The sequence below is a fragment of the Mirounga angustirostris genome, unplaced genomic scaffold (genome assembly GCF_029215605.1).
Source record: "Mirounga angustirostris isolate CCGP_5_RB_7025 unplaced genomic scaffold, mMirAng1.0.hap1 SCAF_9, whole genome shotgun sequence".
NCBI lineage: Eukaryota > Metazoa > Chordata > Mammalia > Carnivora > Phocidae > Mirounga > Mirounga angustirostris.
Window position 1 is genome coordinate 133,576,589 of NW_026991717.1, and position 23,633 is coordinate 133,600,221.

At 38.1% G+C, this 23,633-nt stretch overlaps 1 protein-coding gene across 2 annotated transcripts in view; it reads left to right on the forward strand.

Annotated features, from left to right (window-relative positions):
- The first annotated feature begins 272 nt into the window (after positions 1–272).
- UNC79 (unc-79 homolog, NALCN channel complex subunit) overlaps positions 273–23,633 on the forward strand; it is a 192,848-nt gene continuing 169,487 nt past the window's right edge. For both annotated transcript variants that reach the window (XM_045901444.3, XM_045901445.3), the window contains exons 1-4: positions 273–443; positions 9,962–10,054; positions 17,229–17,284; positions 17,982–18,111. In XM_045901444.3, the coding sequence (XP_045757400.2) occupies positions 356–443; positions 9,962–10,054; positions 17,229–17,284; positions 17,982–18,111 (367 nt within the window). In that variant the 5' untranslated portion in view covers positions 273–355. The remainder of the gene's footprint in view (positions 444–9,961; positions 10,055–17,228; positions 17,285–17,981; positions 18,112–23,633) is intronic.

Sequence of the window (23,633 nt, forward strand, 5' to 3'; positions counted from 1 at the left end):
GAATACCAAGTATTACTGAAGATTGATAAAGGGGTGAGGAAAAGCTCATGAAATAGGTATTTATCTTTCTTAATGCAGTCATTCATCAGCCAGTTATTGAACAAACCCTGTGTATGTACTTTACAGAGCATTGTGTTTCAGAGGTCTTGATAGGAAGGGAGCAATAGTTGGTTATAATTTAAGCCAGTTTGTAAGATCTTAAAATGTAGAATTAGCATATTTTGTTAAGTGGCAAAATATTCAGTGACTGATTACTCATTTTTGTTTTGTAGATCTTGGACAGTCGATATTTTATACAACTACATGTTTGCTACCCTTTCTCAATGATGATATTCTGAGTACTTTGCCCTACACGATGATATCAACATTGGCTACCTTTCCTCCATTTCTGCACAAGGATATTATTGAATATCTTAGCACATCTTTTCTACCAATGGCTATATGTAAGTTCAATCTTACCTAATACTAGATTCTTTTAATGCATTGTATGAATGGAAATTGCTTTTGCTGTTTTAGGCTGTAGATTTTCAAGATTATAATGGAATCACTTGCTGGTATCCAGGTGCTATGATTTAAATTGTCATTTCAGCATGATTATTATGGTGAGAATCAAAGAAATGAATGATGATTATACCTTGGAATTGTTTTATTTGCATAATTTGGTCTTACAGAAGAGGAAGAAAACATATCAAGTCACAGTCTCTATTACTTACATCGAAATTATGGGATTTTTTGTCACTTAAGAAAAAAAGGTAGAGAGAGTGTTGCCTCAAGTATAGAAATTCTCATCTTTTGCATCTGAAGGCAGAAAAGTGTGATAGGAAGAGGAACAAACTGAGTGAGGATATACAGATCCCAGTTTCAGTTCTGCTCCATCCATAAATGAGCTGTGTGGTGTCAGGCATCTCACATGGGTGACACCTCATCTGTGGAATGATGCCGGCATTAGCTTCCCCTCACAGGGATGTTGTGATGATGAAGTGAGTCAAAATTTATGAAAACACTTTGAAAGAAGCGAAGGCTTGCAACCCATGTACTAGGGTTTTGTTACAAATGTCAAGCTGATTTGAATTCTGTTTCACTTTTATAGACTTAAGTCTTACAGGCTTTCTGGACATGAGCAAAGAGAAAAAACAGGTTGGGTCGTGGTCTTTGTGACCAAAATCCTTCTAAAGTATTTTTTAAAGAAATCGATTATGAATCCCTCTATGTTTCAGTGGGTAACCCGAAAAGATGGTGGATTTAGGAGTCAAACAGATCTAGATTCACATCAACAGCTCTGCTACCAAACCAGCTGTGTGGCCCTAGGCAAGTTACCCAACAGTTCTGTTTCTTCCCTGTAAAATGAGAATAATAATCCTAGCTGCCTGGGTGGTTGGAGACCTGAGCTGATTCACCGGAAGCACAGCACCAGGTGTTGACCAAGTGTTAGTTTACGTCTCTCTTTCCCTCAACTCTTGTTCCTTTTAAACACCTTTATTGGTCACATTCCATTCCTAGTGATCATTTCTCACCATTTTAATTTTATGTCCTTCTGATCTTATTTAAGTTGTCGCTTATTGCTATGGAATAATAATTGGTAAACATATGTACCTTTAAGCTCCATTACTTGCTTTACAGTTAAGCTTAATTTTAGCTCTGGAATTGTAATTTTCATGTCTTTTCAGCAGAGTCTGACTGCTACCTAAATTATATAGCGATTCAAAAGAATTAGCAGACTGATTATATGGTTCAAGTAATAGAATATTTGATTATTCTTTTTTTGTTCTGTGTAACCTGACAAGCACTTTGTTTATGGATATGGATCTCAGAATTGTATAGTTGTGTTCACTGTTAAATCTAGGCATAGGAATCCTTGTTTTTATTTATTTATTTATTTATTTATTCATTCATTCATTTATTTAATTGTTAGTCACCATACAGTACATCATTAGTTTTTGATGTAGAGTTCCATGATTCATTAAAGAATTACAGGTGAGGTGCATCTTTGTCATCATAAATCTAATTCACTGTACCCTCCTTCTTAGGAATAAGTTAATAGTTTAGGGAGAGGCGTTGAATATATCAGGCCCCTGCAGTATGCCTCACACTGATCAAGCATTGTGATAGCTGGTTAGTTGTTTCTTCATTCTTTTTTTTTTTAGTATTTTTAATTTATTTTTTGACAGAAAGAGACAAAGCGGGAGAGGGAACACAGGCAGGGGGAGTGGGAGAGGGAGAAGCAGGCTTCCCGTGGAGCAGGGAGCCCAATGCGGGGCTTGATCCCAGGACCCTGAGATCACGACCCGAGCCAAAGGCAGACGCTTAACGACTGAGCCACCTAGGCACCCCTGTTTCTTCATCCTTAATCCTCATTAATTGCTACTTAATTAGAAGCACGGACCCCCAAAACATGCCTTATAGTCACATTAGAATCCTTATTACAACATTTGTGTGAATTTTAATACTTAATTAGTAGAGTGACTTGGTGCTCATTTAAATTATGAACAAGCTGTTTATGTCTCTGGGACTCCGTTGTTTTGTCAGCTGTAAAGGGGGGTTTGGAAAGCATGTTCCATCTCGAAGATTATTTCTGGCTTACTAACTCTAGGTGAAAAAACATCAATCTTATTTTATGTAAGAGGCACATATCTTCCTCTAACCCAGTTGTTGATCTAGTTCATTTATCTTGTCGCTCTGGTTTCAGTTTCTTTTTTGTTTTTTTAAGGTTTTATTTATTTGAGAGAGAGAGAGCACAGAGGGGGGGGAGGGTCAGAGGGAGAAGCAGACTCCCCGCTGAGCAGGGAGCCCGATGCAGGACTTGATCCCGGGACTCCAGGATCCTGGTCTGAGCCGAAGGCAGTCACTTAACCAACTGAACCACCCAGGCGCCCTGGTTTCAGTTTCTTACTCCCGACTTCCGCTTCTTGTCATCATGCCCGTGGGTTGGGGAGTAGCCAGTTTTTGTCACCTTTAAATCTCTGAAAGTAAATGGTAGTAATACCCTTTAAAGGCACATTCTATTAAATGATTCAGGTGTTTCTTTTGTATTTGCTTTTTTGCAAAGACACAGACCCAAAAGAGAGGGGAGTGGGTTCCAGATTAATCACGTGAAAACGAACAGATGTGAGAATGTGTCTGTTGCCTGCATCCATGTTGTTTCTGTCTTTGGAAGTTGCTTCAGTGTCTAGAAATTCTGACCCAAACGAGAGAGAGGGGAGCATTTAACTTCTTCCAGGATGTTTTTATTTCAGGACCGAGAGGTTAGGATGAAGGAGGTTGCTTTTTCCGAGTACTTGACAAAAGTCGTCAAGACAAGAAGGCTTTTCTCTCCTTGGTGTGGTGTTCACAAGGTCAAATGTAAAATGTGGACAGTTTTTCAGGTGTTAAATGTTTGTATCATTAAGAACCTAGAATATGAAGCTCTGAGCTCTGAAGTGGATCAAATGAAGCATCCCAGCTCTGTCAGTGTAAGGGCTCTGCATGTTTATCACTTACACCTGTCCCATCATTGTTGTCAATAAACCAAGTACCATACCTTTATTTTAAATAACTCCTTTTGAGGTGCTGCAGAGAAAACTGGAATTTATTATCAAAATTTCCTTTGACATAACCTTTGCTTTTTAACTCCTTCTGTAAAGATATACTTCTTTGTATTCCAAGTGTGTGCAATAGGCTTTGTTTATATAAAAAAAAATACATATATGAAAGGATTACTAAGAATTGAAAAAATCATTAGCATTTCACCATGGAAACCTCTTTTTTTCCCATAAGGGATTTGTGATTTGTGGACCAAATTAAAATATGGATGTTGGGCAGATGATAGAGATTTTGGCAGAGAAGAGAAAAGCTGATCCCAAATTAACAGTAATTGATGTAGGCTGTATTATTTCAGTGATATCAGTGAGCAATGATATCAGTAAAAGACCCTTCTAGTGTATCTTGGTAGCCTAGACTGTGCAGTCTCATGCAACTTAAATTTCCTCAAAAAGTCACTCGCCCTTAGGAAAAATAAAGGTTCATTCAGATCTTTGCCCTGGACTTCAAAGCAATCCTGTGGTTTAATTGAATATCTGGTTCTAGACCACTAGCCCTGTATCATTTTTGTTCTACTACTACTACAATAGAGGATGCGTGTGATGTCTCTATGATCCTCCAAAAACTAATAAATATATAGGAAAAAAGACAGAACCCAACACAACGTATTGATGACATTTTAATAGTCTTCTATATATGAAACCTGTTTTATTAGATAATGATCCTTTTTATAAAGTAGGTCGTATTATACTGTAAGAACTTTATTTTATCAGTGGAAATGTTTGGGAATAGAAATAGAAGAGCTGAATTGTTTAGTCCTTCGATTCCTGGCAGCTCTCTTAACCTCATCAAACTTCAGTTTCCTTAGCTGTAGAATTGTGAATAATCATGATCTCCCCTGCCTACACCCCATGTTTGTTGTGAAGACCATGAGATAACATACAGGAATGGCTTTTGGATATTGTATCACGTTAGACAAATGTATAACAGACCAAACCTGTAGACATATGATAGACGTGTCAAATCCCACTGCAACTAATTCCAATATTCTGCTCATATTCACATGTTGTCCTGAAGTTTTATTGTCTTAAATATTGCTGGAGAAAAGGGGCCAGCCTCTGGGGCTTGGGATTTTTTTCCCCTAGAGTTTGTTGTATAATAAACAATAATGGCTATAATAGGCTTTGATCTCATAGAATCTGACAGAACACCTCTGCATTTTCTTTTAAACTAATCTTTTCACCCATCGTGGGTCTCGAACTTATAACCCCGAGATCAAGAGTTGCATGCTCTGCCAACTGAGCCAGCCAGGTTGCCCCCACCTCTGCGTTGTTGATGGGCCATCTTATCTCTGTGATTTTCATTTATCTAGCAGTCTGCACATCTTTTAATGCTGCACTGACTTTCGGGTCATGGTGTCTCAGTCTTCCCATTATGTTGAACTGATATGCCCTTCTGAAGGCACAGGTATCTTGTGCTCAAACCCTTTCTCATGGAACACAAATACCTCTGCTTACACCAACAAAACACTTGCTAATGTGGGCAGTGCAATCTGGCAAAGCACAGGAAATGGTTTTGTTGTATGGCACCAGAATGTGTTTCTTCTTCCCAGATGACTCTCTTACCTTTACCCCTTACAAAAGTATAAGGGTAGTAGGGTTTACTTAAATATATTCCAATTCAGACTACTCCTTACCGCCACCTCTCACCCAGACCTGTCCAGTAGTTCTGAACTGGTCTCCCTGCTTCTACTCTTAGCAACCCTACAGTTGTTCTCCACCCAGCAGCCAGAGCTAAGCTCCGAACATGTAAACCAGACCACGTCACTTCCTTCATCACATTCCGTCACTCTGACCAATCAAATTCAACATCCTTCCCTAGCCCCCAAGGCCCTCTGTGCTCTGGCCACTGCTGTGACCTTATTACTTCATTACCACCTCTTCAGTGTTCACTCCGTGCAGTCCGCATTGGCCATTCTGCAATTCCGTAAAGACATGAGGATTTTCCTCTGTCTCAGTAGGCCTTCTCCCAAATGGTCCTATCATTCTTCCTCACTCTCTTTAGGTCTCAGCTCAAATGTCTTATCTTTCGAGATGCCCTTCCTTACCCTCAAGCTAAAACAGGACCTTCCATCGCTTTCTACCTATCCCTTTGCCCTGCTTTGTATTTCTTCACGGTTGTTTGCCTGTTCCTCTATTTTTTTTAAATTTTATTTATTTTAAAGATTTTATTTATTTATTTGACAGAGAGAGACACAGCGAGAGAGGGAACACAAGCAGGGGGAGTGGGAGAGGGAGAAGCAGGCTTCCCACAGAGCAGGGAGCCCGATGCGGGGCTCGATCCCAGGACCCTGGGATCATGACCTGAGCTGAAGGCAGACGCTTAATGACTGAGCCACCCAGGCGCCCCTTGCCTGTTCCTCTAGAACGGCATTGTCCATAGAACTTTCTGCAATGATGGAAATGTTTTATAAATTTCTTTGCTGTCTAATACACTAGCCACACAGGGCACCTGAGCACTTGAAATGTATCTAATGAGACTGAAGAACTGACTTTGTAATTTTTTTTTTTTTAAAAGATTTTATTTATTTATTTGAGAGAGAGAGAATGAGAGACAGAGAGCATGAGAGGGAGGAGGGTCAGAGGGAGAAGCAGACTCCCTGCCGAGCAGAGAGCCCGATGTGGGACTCGATCCCGGGACTCCAGGATCATGACCTGAGCCGAAGGCAGTTGCTTAACCAACTGAGCCACCCAGGCGCCCCTGACTTTGTAATTTAATTGAACTTTAATTCACTTAAATTTAAATAGCCACATGTGGCTAGTGGCTACCATATTGGATGGCATAGCTTGAGCATTTAAGCTCCATAAGGACAAACGCTTGCCTGTCTTGTTTATGGCTGTCTCTAGACACAATGCCTGGTACGTAGGAGGTATGGAAAAAATACTCTTTGAATTTTTAAATGAATTTTGAATGAATAAGTCACTAGAGCATTGCCTATGAAGTCAAGTGACTTGGGCTGTAGTCCTAATAATTAAGTTGGTGCTCTCATGCAGATAGTCTGATTCCTCTTTATAAAATGGCTTTCCCCATATATTTATTTATTTTTTATTTATTTATTTATTTGAGAGAGAGACAGTCCAAGCGGTGGTGGGGTGGGGGGAAGGGAGAGGGAGGGAGAGAGAGAATCTTAAGCAGCTCCACACCCAGCATGGAGCCTGACACGGGCTGGATCTCACAACCCTGAGATCATGACCTGAGTGAAATCAGGAGTTGGACATGTAATTGACTGAGTCACCCAGGCGCCCCTACTTATTTATTTCTTTTGGTGAGAATCATATAAGAGCTATACATGATAGTGCATTAGGAACTATAAAATGCAGAAACAGATAGAGGAAAGGGATGCTGGTAATACTTATTCTGGTGGTGTCGGGAGAATCAGGAAATAGGTCTTAAAACTTGTAATTGTATTTCCTGAGCACAATATTAAGTGTGAGATTTTCTTATTTTGATTAATTCTCTTCTTCCTTCCATTGTATGTAGCTTTGGCTTTATATGCCCTCATGGGGACAAGCTGCACATCTGTTTACATCATGCATGCCTTTTTACCAAGATTCAATAAATGATGTGTGCCTATGCACGTTTATTAATTAGGATTGCAGTGATTTTATTCAGTCTGTTAGAAGGCTAAGCACTGCAGGCACTGTCTGTTTATAGAGGTGCTGGAGCCAGTTTCCTAGGGCTTGAGCCAGGGGAATGCTTTTGGCTGTGTGGTTGACCACACTTGAGGGAGAGCATGGATTTGTAGGGGTAAAAGGGACAGCCAAAGGTCACTGAGCCATTTGGGCTCTTCTCCAAATAGACCTCACCTAAATCATTGAGACATTTTGGGCATCTCTCCCATTTTTAAAGGCCTCCAGGCACAGGGATTCTCAGGCTCCCTTTATAGTTTTTATTTTTATTTTTAGAAATGTTTATTATTAAAAAGTTTCAGATGAATTTCAACAAAGGTGAAAACCCTTGTCCCAAGAGGACCGTATATATGTATATATATATAATTATTTAAATATATGTAATTATTTTTCCTCCAGTATATCAGAGACAAGACTTTCCTTCCCCACCCCCCACTCCCCCTTAAACAAAGGGCAAAGGGCCATGCAGTTTGCCCTCCCACACCTGGATATCTTTCTTATTTCCCCTCTGGTAATGCTCCTGCCACCAGGCTCAGGGCCCACCTGCGTCAACACCACTTGATGTGGGGCGCCTGGGTGGCTCAGTCGGTTAAGCGGCTGCCTTCGGCTCAGGTCATGATTCCAGGGTCCTGGGATCGAGCCCTGCGTGGGGCTCTCAGCTCAGCAGGGAGGCAGCCTGCTTCTTCCTCTGCCGCTCCCCCCTGCTTCTGCTCTCTCTCTCTCTCTCTCTCTGTGTCAAATAAATTAAAAAACAAAACAAAATAAAAAAAAAACCCCAACCACTTGATGTGCTTGTTAAAGCTTTTCTGCTTCCAAACTGACAGAGTTAGATTCTAGATATGAGCCCCAAAGCTGAATTTGAACAAGCTCCCTGGCTGAAGTCTGAGAGCAACTGCATCTTGTTCTTTAGGATTTGGCTCAAAGTTCTCTTTCCTTGATTAATCACACTTGACTGACCATCTTTACCATCTAAGAGCATTGACCTGATCTGCATATCTTTGTATAATTGTTAATACTCATTTATATTGCACAGCCAAACTAGTTTATCTACCTGACTCTCGCCTGCTTGGTGGGGTAGAAGCAGCCCAGCTGCAAGTGATTAATAAATGCAAATTCAGGTAAATGGAACCTGAATAAAACTAATGATACCTCTGTTTTAGTTTTTTGCTTGCTTATTTCTGTTGTAGTGCTCAAAGTCTTTCATGCAAAGAAAAGAATAGAATCATGTTAAAGTTTCTGTTTTCCCTATGTTATTATATGACAAATCTTATATTCATGTTTTAATGGTTCTTTCATACATGTGTTTTATTTTAAGTTGCCTTATTCTTTATGGATGGAGGTGAGATATTATTTCCATGTACTGCACTTTAATGTAAAATAAAATAAAATAAAGCAGATTTGTGGGTCATCTGCTTTTTTGTTGTTGCCCACATTAGTGGTTTTCTCCATTGTGTGTAGGACATTGAGAGTTGGCTAATGGAGGGTGTCATACTCACGGGACACCGTTCTGTTCATGCTTTCTTGACAATTTGTCATACAAGCCTAACTATAAGGAGAGGTTTCTCCTACTTCTGCAATTATCCCTGAGAAAAGGAATTCATTTTATATTTGAGTAATTTTAAAGCTTCTCCCATGTGAACCCTGTCTCAATTACTGGTTAGAATAATAAAGTACTCTTTGGAGACAACAACTTTTTGGGAGTATGATCTTGAATGACCTCCATCGGTGCTTGTTTTGAATGCTACTTGGAGTTACCTGATATGCCACTAAAAAGGAGAGAGAAAGAAATATAATATAGTGTTGGATATCATTGTAAACAAGCCACTTAAGGATGTCTTAAAAGCAGGATGTAAGTGGTTATCATGTGGAGACCATGGATACACAGCTGTAAGATGAGTTTGGAAGAAACCAGCTTGCTTTGTAACTGAATACTTGTGGCACAGGATAAAATGTTCAGTGACAGTGTTATTCACAGATTCAAAAAGTGCTTTCTTTCAAACAACTCGGTTGGATATGGAGATGGTAAGCTCTGGAAAGCTAAAAAAGTTATTCTCATGGTGATGGAGATGCTGCTGATGACTTACATGTGAAGGTTTGAATAAAACTTCCGTGATCTGTGAGAGTTGAAAATAATTTTTAAGTTAATATATAATTTTTTTTATAATAATGTGATTTGAAATTTGTGTGTCCCCATTATAAGCAGACTATTATTTCATCTGCATCTCTAAAAGTTAACACATTCGAGTTAGGTTCAAAATAAATAAACCTTTTATTTTTACTTTTTTAAAAATTTAATTTAATTTTATTATGTTATTTAGGTTAGTCACCGTACAGTCATCATTAGTTTTTGATGTAGTGTTCCATGATTCATTGTTTTCCTATTTTTACTTTTATTGGGATAACCTTCGACATGCCTTTAGGGCACATGGAAGATTTTGTTTTTCGTTTCTTTTCCACCTAGGTATAAACATCTTGGGAGCAGAGATCACATCTAAGTACATCTCTGATAAAGCCATTACTTCACCTCTGGCACTGTTTCTGCTTCTTGTAGATTCTCACGAAATGCTTGCCGTTGATGATGATAGTTGTGGCATTTCAGTGCTAGGCCAGATTTTTGTGGTTTTATTTGTGCAAAACATCCATTGAATTGGTTGAGACTTTTTAAGAAAAGTATCTTCCCAGCTCTCACACTATATGCAAAATAAGAATTATATATATAGATTAATTGTATCTAATGAAATAATGTTTTGTTTCAGTGGGTTCTTCAAGGAGAGAAGGCGTTCCTGCCCACGTTAATCTGTCTGCATCATCCATGCTAATGATTGCAATGCAATACACATCCAACCCAGGTCAGTGGAAATTCCAGTGGCTTGATTAATTTCAAAAACAATTGTTAAAGAAGATAGGAAGTGAGTAGGCTAGAAATTCTCATGTGAGAAGAACTCTCTTGGTGGATAGACCAAAGGAGATGTGTTACGAGACAGACTTTTGAGTTGAAATAACTTCCCCTTGTCTTTGTTATTAGCAGTAATCTTGCTGGCTAGTGATATTTTTAGAATGTTTGGGGACACAATTTTAGGACATTGATTAGAAATTTGAGTACAAGTGTATAGGAATAAGTTAAATTAGAACTATAAAAATCACTGTGATTCTTTTTTAAAATATTTTATTTATTTATTTGACAGAGACATAGCGAGAGAGGGAACACAAGCAGGGGGAGTAGGAGAGGAAGAAGCAGGCTTCCCCGCAGAGCAGGGAGCCGGATGTGGGGCTCGATCCCAGGGTCCTGGGATCAGGACCTGAGCCGAAGGCAGACGCTTAACGACTGAGCCACCCAGGCGCCCCCCCTTTTTTTTTAAAATATTTTATTTATTTATTTGACAGAGACATAGCAAGAGAGGGAACACAAGCAGGGGGAGTAGGAGAGGAAGAAGCAAAAATCACTGTGATTCTAATGACTAAAGATAACCACTGTTAATATTTTGTGAATTTGCTACTCTAATGTCACACAGGGATCCTTGAGCATAATTTTTTTACTATGTTTCTGATTATTTCCTTAGAATAAATTCATAAAAGAGGGATTAATGAATTAAGGGACTTGAAAAAATTTTAGTAGTGTCACTAATTATATATGAGAGTACATTGCAACCTGTCATCCAGTACTGTAAAATTTGTATTCTGTTAGACAGACAAAAAATAATATCTTACTGTTTTGACTTGTATTTCTTCAGTAAGTAGTGATTTGGACAGGTTTCGTTTCCGTTCATCAGTATAATTACATATGAACTGTAGGAAACTGACCTTAGCATCACATGCTAAGATGTGAACTCAGTTTTAATTTTCATTTATTGTTGATTTGGAAAGTGAACAAATTTGGTGGCACTGTTTTCAGCCTTCTACTTAATTACATTATAAATAATAATTAAGTGTTTGACATAGGGTGAGGGAAAAATGTTTCATTTTTTAAAAAAGATTATTTGAGAGAGAGAGTGAGAGTAGTGAGAGTAAGAGGGTAGGAGGGACAGACGGAGAGGGAGAGAGAATCTCAAGCAGACTCTGTGCTGAACGCAGAGCCCAAGGCAGGGCTTGATCCCACGACCCCGAGATCATGACCTGAGCCGAAACCAAGAGTCTGAGCCACTCAGGCACCCCAGAAAGAATGTTTCATGTTTAAATCTTAATGCTTTTTCGTTTGGAGTGTTACTCTTTAAATATGAAATGCCTTGAGTAATTGAGTCATTGTATGAGTAATTCAAAGATATAATTTTTGGAAGTTCTATCTCCTATCTCACTCTGACTTAGAGGACCCTCAAAACGTCATTTATATTTCTTATATATTATATTTCCAAAACACCCTTCATTTGGAGTCTAGTAAGTTGAAGTCTCCTCCTGAGGCTTTGGTCCTATAGTTTCTACATTGGGAGGCAGTAAAGCAGGGGGCCTAAAATCATGTGCTTTGAGGTTAGAGGTCTGTGGGTTCATGTCTGAGCTCACCCAGAAAATTGCCAGTTAGTGTTAATGTTGTTTTTAGGAAGTTTTTCAACTTCCCTAAGATCAAGTTTCCTCATTTCTGAAGTGGGAATAACTATTCCTATAGTGCCTTAAAATGTCATGAGCATTTGATGAGTTCGGTGTATGTCAAGTGCTTGCCTCGCATAGGGACGGGCACATTGTAAATGCTCAATAAAGAACAATGCAAATTGCTATAATCTGCCATTTTCTTCTTGGAATTGAGTGTTTCGCTGGGAACCACTATGATCAGACTGCGTTACTTCTGTTATTTCCAAATCTGTATCTTCATCTGTTCATGGAGAATGTTTGTAGCCAGCTCTTCGATGCTATAAATGACATTTGGGACCCACAACTAGTGTTGTGTTGTGGGAAAGTGTCAAGAGTGAGGTGATACCCACCAGGGGGCTCTCAGGGACCCAGTGGTAGAGCTCCATTTTGTTTGAATTTTTATGGGGAGGCAGCAAGTAGCATCTTGGTCCTTGTTTGTAGTCCATGGCATATCAAGGGTGGTGCACAGACCTTGTTCAACTGTTCACGGCTCTGAGCTAGACATTGTGAAAACCACCCATAAGCGTAAGGCATAGTGCTTGCTATGGAGCTTATGTCTATTTGGAAGTATTAGGCATATTCACATAAATCTTTAATTTACAATGTAAGGTAGTATGTGAAAAGTACAAAATAAATAACTATAGGTAGTATTAATTCATCAGAGGGAGAGAACTCTATGGATTGAAATGATCAGGGAAATCTTTGTGCCCCTTGAGCAAAGTATAGGTCTTAAAATATGGATAACGTTTTGATTGATAGGGTAAATGGGGGGGGCAATCTGGGAGGGCAAGCAGTTTACACAAAGGGACTCTCCAGGTCTGTTCATGGGGCAGTCAGGGGACTGCTCTGATCTGGGTTTGTGTGACAGACATATGGAGAAAGAGAAAGTGGCCTGGAACATCTGTACTTGAGAACTCACTGATGGCTTAAGAAGAAAATTCCAATTCTAGAGGACTATTTATATATTCAATAAATAGTCACTGAATAACTAGTCTGTGCCAGACACTGGAGACATCCTGGTTAGCAAAACAGAACTGACCTCTGCCCTTGCCTCATGAAACTTATATGGTAGTGGTGGGAGAAGACATGAATTAAAGAATTATAAAAGCAGATGTGGCTCAGTCAGTTAAGCGTCTGACTCTTGATTTCAGCTCAGGTCATGATCTCAGGGTCATGAGATCAAGCCCCGCATCCGGCTCCTTGCTGAGCATGGAGCCTGTTTAAGATTCTCTCTTTCCCTCTTCCCCTTCCCCCCACCTCTTTCTCCCTCTCTGGGAAAAAAAAAAAAAAAGAATAGCAAATGTAAAGTTTCAGCTGTGACGAGCTCTTGGAAAGATGTACTTTTGTATAATGAGCCCCTATAAAAGGGGATTTCCTTTTATTGAAGAGGTCAGAGAGGGCTTCTCTGGGGAAGTAACCTTTGCTCTGAGGACTGAAGGATGAGTAGCATTAACAAGGCTACAGGGCGTGGGGGATTCAGGTAGAAGAATCTCATGTGTCAGAGGGAAGCCTGGCAAGCAGGTGGGACTGAGAGATTGGTATAGCTGGAGCTCAGAGTGAGGGCTGCCTCATGGGAGGTGAGACTGGGGGCATCTGTGGGCCAGAACATGCAGGATGTATGGGCTCTGTTTGGGAGTCCGGTGTTTATCTGAGTCTAATGGGAAGGCACTGGAGGACTTTGGGTGGTTATGTGTATGTCACCCCGACTGCACTTGAGAATGGATTACAAATAGTGGATGAAGATTGACCCAGGAGGAGCCGTGCCATTTGTCTGGGCATGTAAAAAAGGCAGGGGCAATTGAGACTGTGCAAAGTATGTAGAAAGTAAAATTGATGGGATTTGATGACTTATCAGATATGGGGAATTTTTGGCTTGCAAAACTGAATGCGTGGTGGTTCTATTCATTGAGAAAGGAGACACTGGAAGAAGAAAACCAGGCTTCTGAGGGATGCTTATGAATCTGTTTTGGGTGTCGTATTCGAGGTGCCTCTGAGACATTTAAGAGGAGATAACATACCTTGGACTAATACAGAGTTCCATGTCAATTTTATCTCAATCGAATTGGGAAAAAACCTCACGCATAATCTCAATAATAATTCTATGTGTCCAAAACACAAAAATGCAAATAAATCAGCTTCCTTAAAAAAAAAAAAAAGGCAGTGATGATTAGGAAGTTGTATTATGAGCCCGGAACTCAGTATAGAGCTCTGGGCTAGAGGTGATGAACTTTGAACTCTGAACCTACACATAAGTGTCCAATGGCCTTATTAAATTGCATATAGATGGTACCTGAAGTTGTATATGAGTGTGAGATTGCTTAGGAGAGAGCATAGAATGAAAAGTGGAGTGAACTTATGATCAGGCTTTCAGGAACTCCAATGGATCATGGTCCAGTGGAAGAGGATGAGCTTGCCAAGGTGGCAGAGAGGTTGTATCTGTTAGGATGTGTTTGGCTGACTAACAGAAGTTTTGAACTATACGAACGTTTGTTGTTTACTTTGTTTACTTAGTAGGAAGTCTTACAGATACAGTATCAGGGGCCTGAGATGGCGCCATTGTGTTTCTCTTGGACTTCCCCTCAGGTTTGCAAGATGGCTGCCACAGTGGGGGTTATTTTATTCTTACCCAGTCACATCCACAAACAGGTAACAGGATCAATCAGGGTAATTAGAGGAAGGTCTCCTGTTGTGGCTCTTTTATCACAGAGAAGAAATATTTCAGAAGCCCCCCTTCTCAGCAGATTCTCTCTTAGGTCTTACTGGCCAGAACTGAGTCACATGGCCATTCCTAGTTCCATAGGGGTCTGAGGAAGTATCTTGCTTTGTAGTCTGTGCATTGGGGGATGGACAAGGAAGAAAGGGTTGTTGATAGCAGTTGAATAGCAACAACAGTGTCTGCCACAAGTAATGGGAGAGTGTTAGTCATGAAGTTGAAGGAAGAGAGTGTTTTGAAAAGGAGACAGGAGTCTGCAGCACTGAATGCTGCTGAAGGTCAAGTAGAAGGCAGACTGAAGTATGTCCATTGAGCTGAATGACATAGAGGTCATCAGTGACTAAAGTGAAACCTGCTTCAGGGCTATGACAGGGTTGGATGACAGATTCAGGAAGATCTAAAACAGGTGTCTAGGGACGCCTGGGTGGCTCAGTCGGTTAAGCGGCTGCCTTTGGCTCAGGTCATGACCCCAGTATCCTGGGATCGAGTCCCACATCGGGTTCCTTGCTCAGCAGGGAGCCTGCTTCTCCTTCTCTCTCCCTCTGTTTGTGCTCTCTCTGTCAAATAAATAAAATCTTAAAAAAAACACAAAAACCAGGTGTCTAACTAGGTGGAGATATCTTTTTTCCCCAAGTAAACATGGGCAAATGAAAGAAGCTTGCTGTTTCGTAGCTTCTAAGAATTCCTCAATGAGGTGGACTTGGTGCCTGAGTGATGAAAGACTCCCGTGCTAATCCATCAGTCTTTCATTTGCTATCTGTCCAAACTTGAGCAAGATAGGAAACTAAGCTAAGTAAGTTTCTTCACTGCAACATGGTGGTTATGAGATAATATGTATAAGGCTCTTAGCACAATACCTGACACATAATGAACACTCAATAAATATTGCTATTAGGCATTTTTTTTTCCTGTGTAGTTCTTGATTATGTTGATGTAAGTTTATATTATATAATTATTATTACTAGGGATTGTCCTTAATATTTCTTTTGTTAAAAAGATGAAGGATCTTAGTAAAAAGCTTGATAAAGTCCAGGGCTTACATGATTTTTGAGATGTTGAATACTATAAGGAAATAAGTAATTTTTAATTTTATTGACAATTTTTATTATTAAAAAATTTTATTATTGAAGTATAGTTGACATAAATTATATTAGTTTCAGGTGTATGAGTTAGTGATTTGACAATTCTGTACATTATTCAGTGCTCACCGTAATAAGTGTGGTCGCCATCTGTTACCATACAGTATTATTACCATATTATTGACTGTATTCTCTATGCTGTACTTTTCATCTCCGTGACTTACTTATTTTATAACTGGAAGTTTCTGCCTCTTAATCCACTTCACCTGTTTTGCCCATCCTCCCATCCACCTCCCCTCTGCCAACCACTAGTTTGTTCTCTGTATTTATGAGTCTGTTTCTGTTTGTTTGTTTTGATTTTTTGATTCCACATGTAAATGAAATCATAAGGTATTTGTCTTTCCCTGTCTGACTTATTTCACTTAGTATAATATCCTCTGGGTCTATCCATGTTGTCACAAATGGCAAGATTACATTCTTTTTTATGGCTGAGTAATGTTCCACTGTATATATTATATACCACCTTTTCTTTATCCATTCAGCTATTGATGGACACATAGATTGCTTCCATACTTTGGCTATTGTAAATACTGTTGCAATAAACATAGGGTTACACATATCTTTTTGAATTAGTGTTTTTGTTTTCTTTGGGTAAATACCCATAGTGGAATTACTGGATTATATGGTATTTTTCTATTTTTAATTTTTTGAGGAAACTCCATATTATTTTCCACAGGGGTTGTACCAATTTACATTCTTGCCGACAGTACAGAAGTGTTCCTTTTTCTCTACATTCTTTTTTTTTTTAAAGATTTTATTCATTTATTTGTCAGAGAGAGAAAGAGAGAGAGAGCACAAGCAGGGGGAGTGGCAGGCAGAGGGAGAAGCAGGCTCCCTGCTAAGCAAGGAGCCTGAAGTGGGACTCAATCCCAGGACCCTGGATCACAACCTGAGCCAAAGGCAGACGCTTAACCAACTGAGCCACCCAGGTGTCCCTTTCTCTACATTCTTAACAACACTTGTCATTTCCTGTCTTTTTGACACTAACCATTCTGACTGATAAGACGTCGTATCTCATTGTGGTTTTGATTTGCATTTCCCTGATGATTAGTGCTGTTGAGCATCTTTTCATGTGTCTGTTGGCCGTTTGTATGTCTGTTCAGGTCCTCTGTCCATATTTTAATCAGATTATTTGTTTTTTTGGCGTTGAATTGTGTAAATTCTTTATATATTCTGGATATTAACTCCTTATCAGATATATTACTTGCAAATATCTTCTCCTATTTGGTAGGTTGTCTTTTTGTTTTGTTGATGGTTTCCTTCACTGTGCAAAAGCTTTTTATTTTGGTGTGGTCTCAATTGTTTATTTTTGCTTTTGTTTTCTTCCCCTGAGGAGACCTTTCCATAAATGTGTGGCACAGGCCCATGTCCAAGAGATGACTGCTTATGTTTTCTTTTAAAAGTTTTATGGTTTTGGGTCTCACATTTAATCCATTTTGAGTTTATTCTTATGTATGGGTAAAGATAGTGGTCCAGTTTCATTCTTTCGGAAATCAGTCACTTCTAATTTAATGATTAGATAAAAAGTCTTACTAATATATTATTATATCTCAAAGGATATTTTATTTGACGTTTATAATTTGTGTTCAAATTATATTTTCTTCCTTATAGTGTATCATTGTCAATTATTGGAATGCCTCATGAAATATAAGCAAGAAGTCTGGAAAGTAAGTTTTGGGCCAAATTTAACTCATAGGCACAAACCCAATTTATATAATGGAGTGAAAATATTTTCAATATTAAAACAGGTCAAATTTATTGATGTCTTTTTATTTTGGTGTGGCAGGACCTGGAATTGTTTCCTTCCTGGTTAATTTATCATTTAAAGCAGAAATGATACTTGAAGAACACAGTGGCCTGACAGAAAAAGTAATTGGATAGCTCTTATTCTTAGAGTTTAGCAAATACTGTATTACATGGCAATTTTATTTCATTTGAAATGTTGATCGAGAACCTATCTTCTTTCAAATAGGAGATGTGGATTGTTAAGAAATGGGTTTTAGGAAAATATTTGAAAAATGTAGTGTTTCGCAAACTGGTTCATGCTATTCTAAAGTCTTCCTTTAACATTATCCTGGAGTAGGGAAGAATTTGCTAAAAGACAGTGTAGTTTTGATCTTTACCTGGAAGGGAAGGGAGGTGCTTATTTACAGGACCCATAAATAAATAATAAAAAATGGTATTTTAATATGATCTCATCTGTGAAGCACACCTGGATGATGAGATGCCGGGGCGGGGGTGGGGGTGGGGAAGGAACCACCCAACCCTTCTATTGGATTTTGCACTGCTTTGGTAATGTTGAATGAACTATTTTCATCTTTATTTGATGATGCTAAGTCAAAGTATGCTTCCTGCTTCCTCTAGGATCTTTTGTATGTGATAGCCTACGGGCCTTCACAGGTGAAACCTCCAGCTGTGCAAATGTTGTTCCATTACTGGCCCAATTTAAAGCCTCCTGGGGCAATAAGTGAATACAGGGGCTTGCAGTACACAGGTAAGGAGGGAATAACCCTGTCATGCCCCATTTTTATTTCTCTTGTGCCACATTTACCTCACCAATTTATTATTATTTTTTAGAATCTGGCTGGATTATATTTATATGCCTTTAGATACTGTCATTAACCCTTTCTGAAACTGGGTGGTATAAATTACATGAATGAAATTGATTTCAAGAGCCTCTATGGCACCATAGCAAATTGCCCAAGTCTCAGTCTCACTCGCGTTACGCCTGGACTGGGGTTCTAACAATGGCTAACCTCAATCAGATGTGTGAACAGCGGGTGTTGCTGCAGATTTGCCCACCATTGGGCAAAACCCCAACTGGCTAATTCTGCTTGGATAAGAAGACTTGCATATTTGACATTACCAGTTCGTATGCTAAATAAAAATTAAGTGACCCTTCCTGTCTAGTTGGACAGGAAGAGTCAACAATCAGTGAATATTTGTATAACTAATAACTAAGAAATAGACATTGAATTCGAATGTAAAGGCTTATACTTACCAAAAAACAAACAAGCGTCAGGTCCTATGTGTTGTTTATGTTTACATATTGTAAAATCAAAGAAGGAACCTATGGCTAACGGAGTTTCTGATGCCCCTGACTACCCTCTTCCCCCACTTTGTTGTCTATATATTTTTATGAAAATAGGCGAAGGGGAAATTTTGGCAAGGTTAGCTTTTATTTGAGTTATTGTGAGATTCTGCACTGATGCTCTGAGAATCTCCTTTCTTGGTATTACTTGTCTTTCCAAAGGTGATTTGAGGTGGTTCAAAGGGGATTTAATTTAATTCAGGTGTCTGATTTATGTTTCTGACTAAAGCCAAATGTTAGAGATATTAACACCTGTTTTTTGGGCTTTACTGGTCTTTGATGGGCTTATTCTAAATTCAGAACAAATAATATTGGCTTTAGTGGTAGCAATAATGTTAATTAAAACAATGAAGGTAAATAGTACCTTTTTAAAAAATGGAAATTGGTATCATTGGCATTTTAAATCATGGATAGTAGGGAATGCTTAAGTGTTGCTAAGTGGAAATTTGTAAAAACAGGCAAAAAGTTGGAAGATTAATAAAATAGATGAAATGAATAAAATATTCAACTTCTCAGTAGATCCCTAAAATAAGCGTTTACATGATATATGAATTGGGAACTGGTATCAAATGAAATTTACTTACTTGATAAATATTTGAAGAGTTTCTTTTATGAGCCAGGCACTATTTCTTGATGATATAAGAACCGATTCAGAACCAGACCCCATGGAGCTTAATGCAATTTGGAGATGGAAATTGAGTCACTTATTCAACAAATATTTATGAAGTGTCTACTATTAGCCAGGTGTTATTCTAGCCACTGAGTGGTAAAGCAATGAAAAAAAGCAGACCCAAATCACTAATATCTTGGCACATACATTCCAGTTTTCTGGAAAAGACCAGGAAACCATTTTATAGTGTAGTAAGTACTAAGGTAGAACAAATACAGAGAGCTGTGGAAATATGCAGCAGGGTCCTCTGAACTCCCCTGATGGTGGGCAGGTTTGGGGAGGATTAAGTTGTCAAGGAAGGTTCTCAAGTGAGTGAAAGGTAAGCCGATACCTGAAAGATAATGCACACTCTAGATGTCAAAGGGAGAGTGAATCATGAGTGGATAAAATGTAGATTTGAGGCAGAAGGAATAGCATGGGTTCAGACTTGGAGGCCAGAGATAGCATGATCCTATTTAAGAACTGGAAAATGTTATGTGTAGCCAGACAATGGAGTGACAGGAGGAGAGCAGCTAGAGATAAGCAGAAAGCCTGGCAGGGCCTGTGAAGGAGTTGGGATTTTATCCTAACAGCAAAGGGAAACCACAGACAGGTTTTAAAGGGAGAAACCAACACAATGAGATTTGTCTGTTCAGAATATCCCAGAAGCCTCACAAACTGACAGTGGCTTCCGTTTACTCCCGTGACAGTACCCTCTGGGAAGAGCCAGCTGAACCTCTCTCCCCAGAATAGCTCAGTCTATGCCTACTAAGATCAGAGCGACTCTTTCTTCTTCTCTTGGCCTACTTGAACAAGATGTCTCTGTCTACTGGCATCCATCCTTCTGTCCATTCCTGTGATCATACCTCCACCCACTTCCATTCTTTCAACCGTGTGGCATTATGTGCCTGCTACCTGCCAGGTACTGTCCAAGGTCCTGGGGAAGCAACTCTCTTGGAACCCCCATTTTAGTGGACCATGGCATTCTGTACAGGAAACAAGAGATCATTGGAAAAAATCAATCGTTCTGGTCCATATATTACTATTTATCTAGCACTGGCTGTTTGTCAGACATTGTTCTAGTTGCTTCTATCTCACTTAATATTTTAGCCTTTTCCCAATTGAGCACAGTTATGGACCAAGCATCCTATTGGGTTTTATAGACATTTTCTCAGTCCTCAAAAAAATCTTGAGAGGTAGGTTTTCTTGTTTTAATGTTACAGGTGATGAGTGGGACACAGAATTTGAGTGACATCCCTAAATTCACACAGATAATAAAGGAACACAGCTTGAATTTGAACTTAGATTATCTTCATTGAAAACCCACATTTTCCTGTTCTAACAGTATGACATCACTTCTGTCAATTCAGTTCTTTAGTTAAACTTTAGCTGGAGCATTAGAAATTTTCTACAATGTCTGCCACAATGAAATATGCACTGAAGGGTATCATCAGTATTTAGATGTCACTCCAACTCTAAATATACATTATTCTTAATGATAAAAATTATATGGATACAGAATTTTATGGGCTTGGAAACTCAAAGATAAAATACTTTCTTAGGGACCAGCAACTTTTATATACTTTCTGAGTGATTTATTTCTTTTTTAAAAAGTAAAGTTAATTTTTTAAAAGGAAACTTTGCTTTTAGAAAAATTATAGAAATATATAATAAGGAAAAAAGTACTGCTACCCAGAAATGACCAGTGTTAACATTTTGGTATATTTCTCTCTAGTTTTTTTGATGCATATTTTAAAACAAAATGAGTTCATATTATATATAATTATACAAGGTTTCCATCCCAAGCTTCTATTGTGTCATTTTTAAAATACAGAAAAGTTTAAAGAATAATACTATGAACACACTTATAGCCATGTAGATTTAATAATTGTTAGTAATTGACCATTAGTTTACCTGTACATGTATGTGTATATAAGTTATTTGTTGCTTTTTAAGCATAGTAACATAGGAATAATTAGAGCTTATATGAAGATCAAACACTGAGGATTTGGTAATCTACAGTATTTGCCTCTTTTGGGCTTATTGCTATTTATCAAGAACAAAAACTACTTAAGTTATTTTGGTCATTAAGTATGAGCCTTAAAGATGCAAAAATTACAGGAAGTTTCTTGGCAATGGAAATAGCCATTATGTTGTTCTATAAAGCTCTGCTTCTGTTGGGGGAGAAAGAAATTATTTAGCCTTTTTTTGGTGACTGTGTCTCAACTAGTAAATAATTTAGATCAGCACCAGTTGTTGTGTAGTTTCTATCTGAACTATGGACCAAAAGATGTGGCACAAGATACATTTCAAAGACAGTTTGTTGCAAACGTAAAGAATAACTAAAGATAAGCACTACAAGGTTAGACTTTGGTCTAGGCTACCAGATATCTAACTTTATATTAGTACCATTGGATTCTTGAGTTGTATACACGCACCAGAAGTTCTACCTTTTATGTTGTAACTTCTCCATTACTGAGTTCTTGTCTTTTTGTTATTTTATCTCCACAAGCTTTAAAAAGTGTTTTAAACCTTTTATATTTGTACTTTATACACATGTGGAAAAACACACAAATTACGGGGAACATCCTCCACCATATTTACCACCGTGATTACCTTCTCCTTCTATCCCAAAAGTAACCACTAAATTGACTTGCAACATCAAAGATTAGTTTTGCCTGTTGTTGAATTGTATATAAATGGAATCATATATTATTTATTTGTGTGTTTGTGCATGTGCGTGTGTGCATGTGTGTGTGTGTGTGTGTGATTTGTCTATGGGTTGAGCATAACCGTGTTTCATTCATTTTTATTGCTATATACGTATTCTACAAAATGAATGTACCTCAGTGTATGTATTGATTTTACTATTAATGGATATTTGGGTTCCTGCTTTTTGGCTATTACAAGTAATTCTGCTGTGAACATCCTTCTGTATATCTTTTGGTGCATGCATGCACACATTTCTGTTAGATATATGCTGAGGGTGGGATTGTTGGATCAGAGGGTATGCATGTATCTAATTTTTTTCATCTCCCCCTCGCCTGCATATATCTGATTTTGTTTGCAAACAGTTTTCCAAAAAGGGTTGTACTAATTTATACTCCCATTACCAGTATATGAGAGTTCTTTTTGTCTATATTCCACATTTTGGGCAATACTTTATTTTTTCAGAATTTTAGCCATTTTCAAGGGATGTAGAAGTATTTTACTGTGTTTATAATTTGCATTTCCCTGATTACTAATGAAGTTGGGCAATTTTTCATATATTTATTGACTATTTGGGTATCTTTATATAGTCTTTGTCAATAACATATGTTGCAAAATATATTTTCTTATTTTTTTTACTCTGTAAATGATGACTTTTGATTAGCTGAAGTTCTTATTTTAATGTAATCAAATTAGCAATCTTTTTCTTTATATCCTATCTAAGAAAATCTTTCCCAATACCAAAGTTATGATATTATTCTTTGTTATCTTCTAGAATATTTGTTTTTTACCTTGTACATTTAGATGTATCTAAAATTAATTTTTCTGTCTGGTGTGAGGTAAGGGTCAATTTTTTTTCTTGTGGATAATCAGTAGACTCAACATCATTTATTGAAAAGATTGCCCTTTTCTTACTGCTCTATAGTACCATTTTTGTCATAAATCAAGTGTCTATTTAAGGATGGTTCTCTTTCTGGATTCTTTACTTAGTTTAATTGGTATCTTTTTCCTTTTCCCAAAACCACACTGTCTGAATTAATGTAGTTTAATAATAAAACTTTATATCCTTCATTGAGAGTCTTTCTACCTTGTTGTAATTGCTGTTCTCTTCATTGTCTCTCCCTGCTTCCTCTTCCTGTTCTTTCTCCTCCTCCTTATTTTCTTCTTCCTCTTTCACAATTATTCCTAGCTATTTGCTAAATTAAACACACACAAACACACACCTAAACTATTAGAATTTTTACGGAGATTGCCTTGAATCTATAGATCAGTTTGGGGAACTGACATCGTTATAATATTGAATCTTCCAGTCCATGTGCTAGAAGTATATCTCATTTATTTAGGCTTTCTTTAGTTTCCTTCAGTGCTGCTTTATAGTTTTCTGTATAGATGACTTGCCTATATCTCATGTAGTGTGTTCCTAGGTATTTATTTTTTGATGTAATTGTCAATGATGTATCTTTGAAAAATTACTTATTCTAACTCTTCATTGCTAGTATGTAGACATGCAATTAATTCTTGTATATTGATCTTGTATCCAGCAACCTTGCTAAATCACTTTTTAATT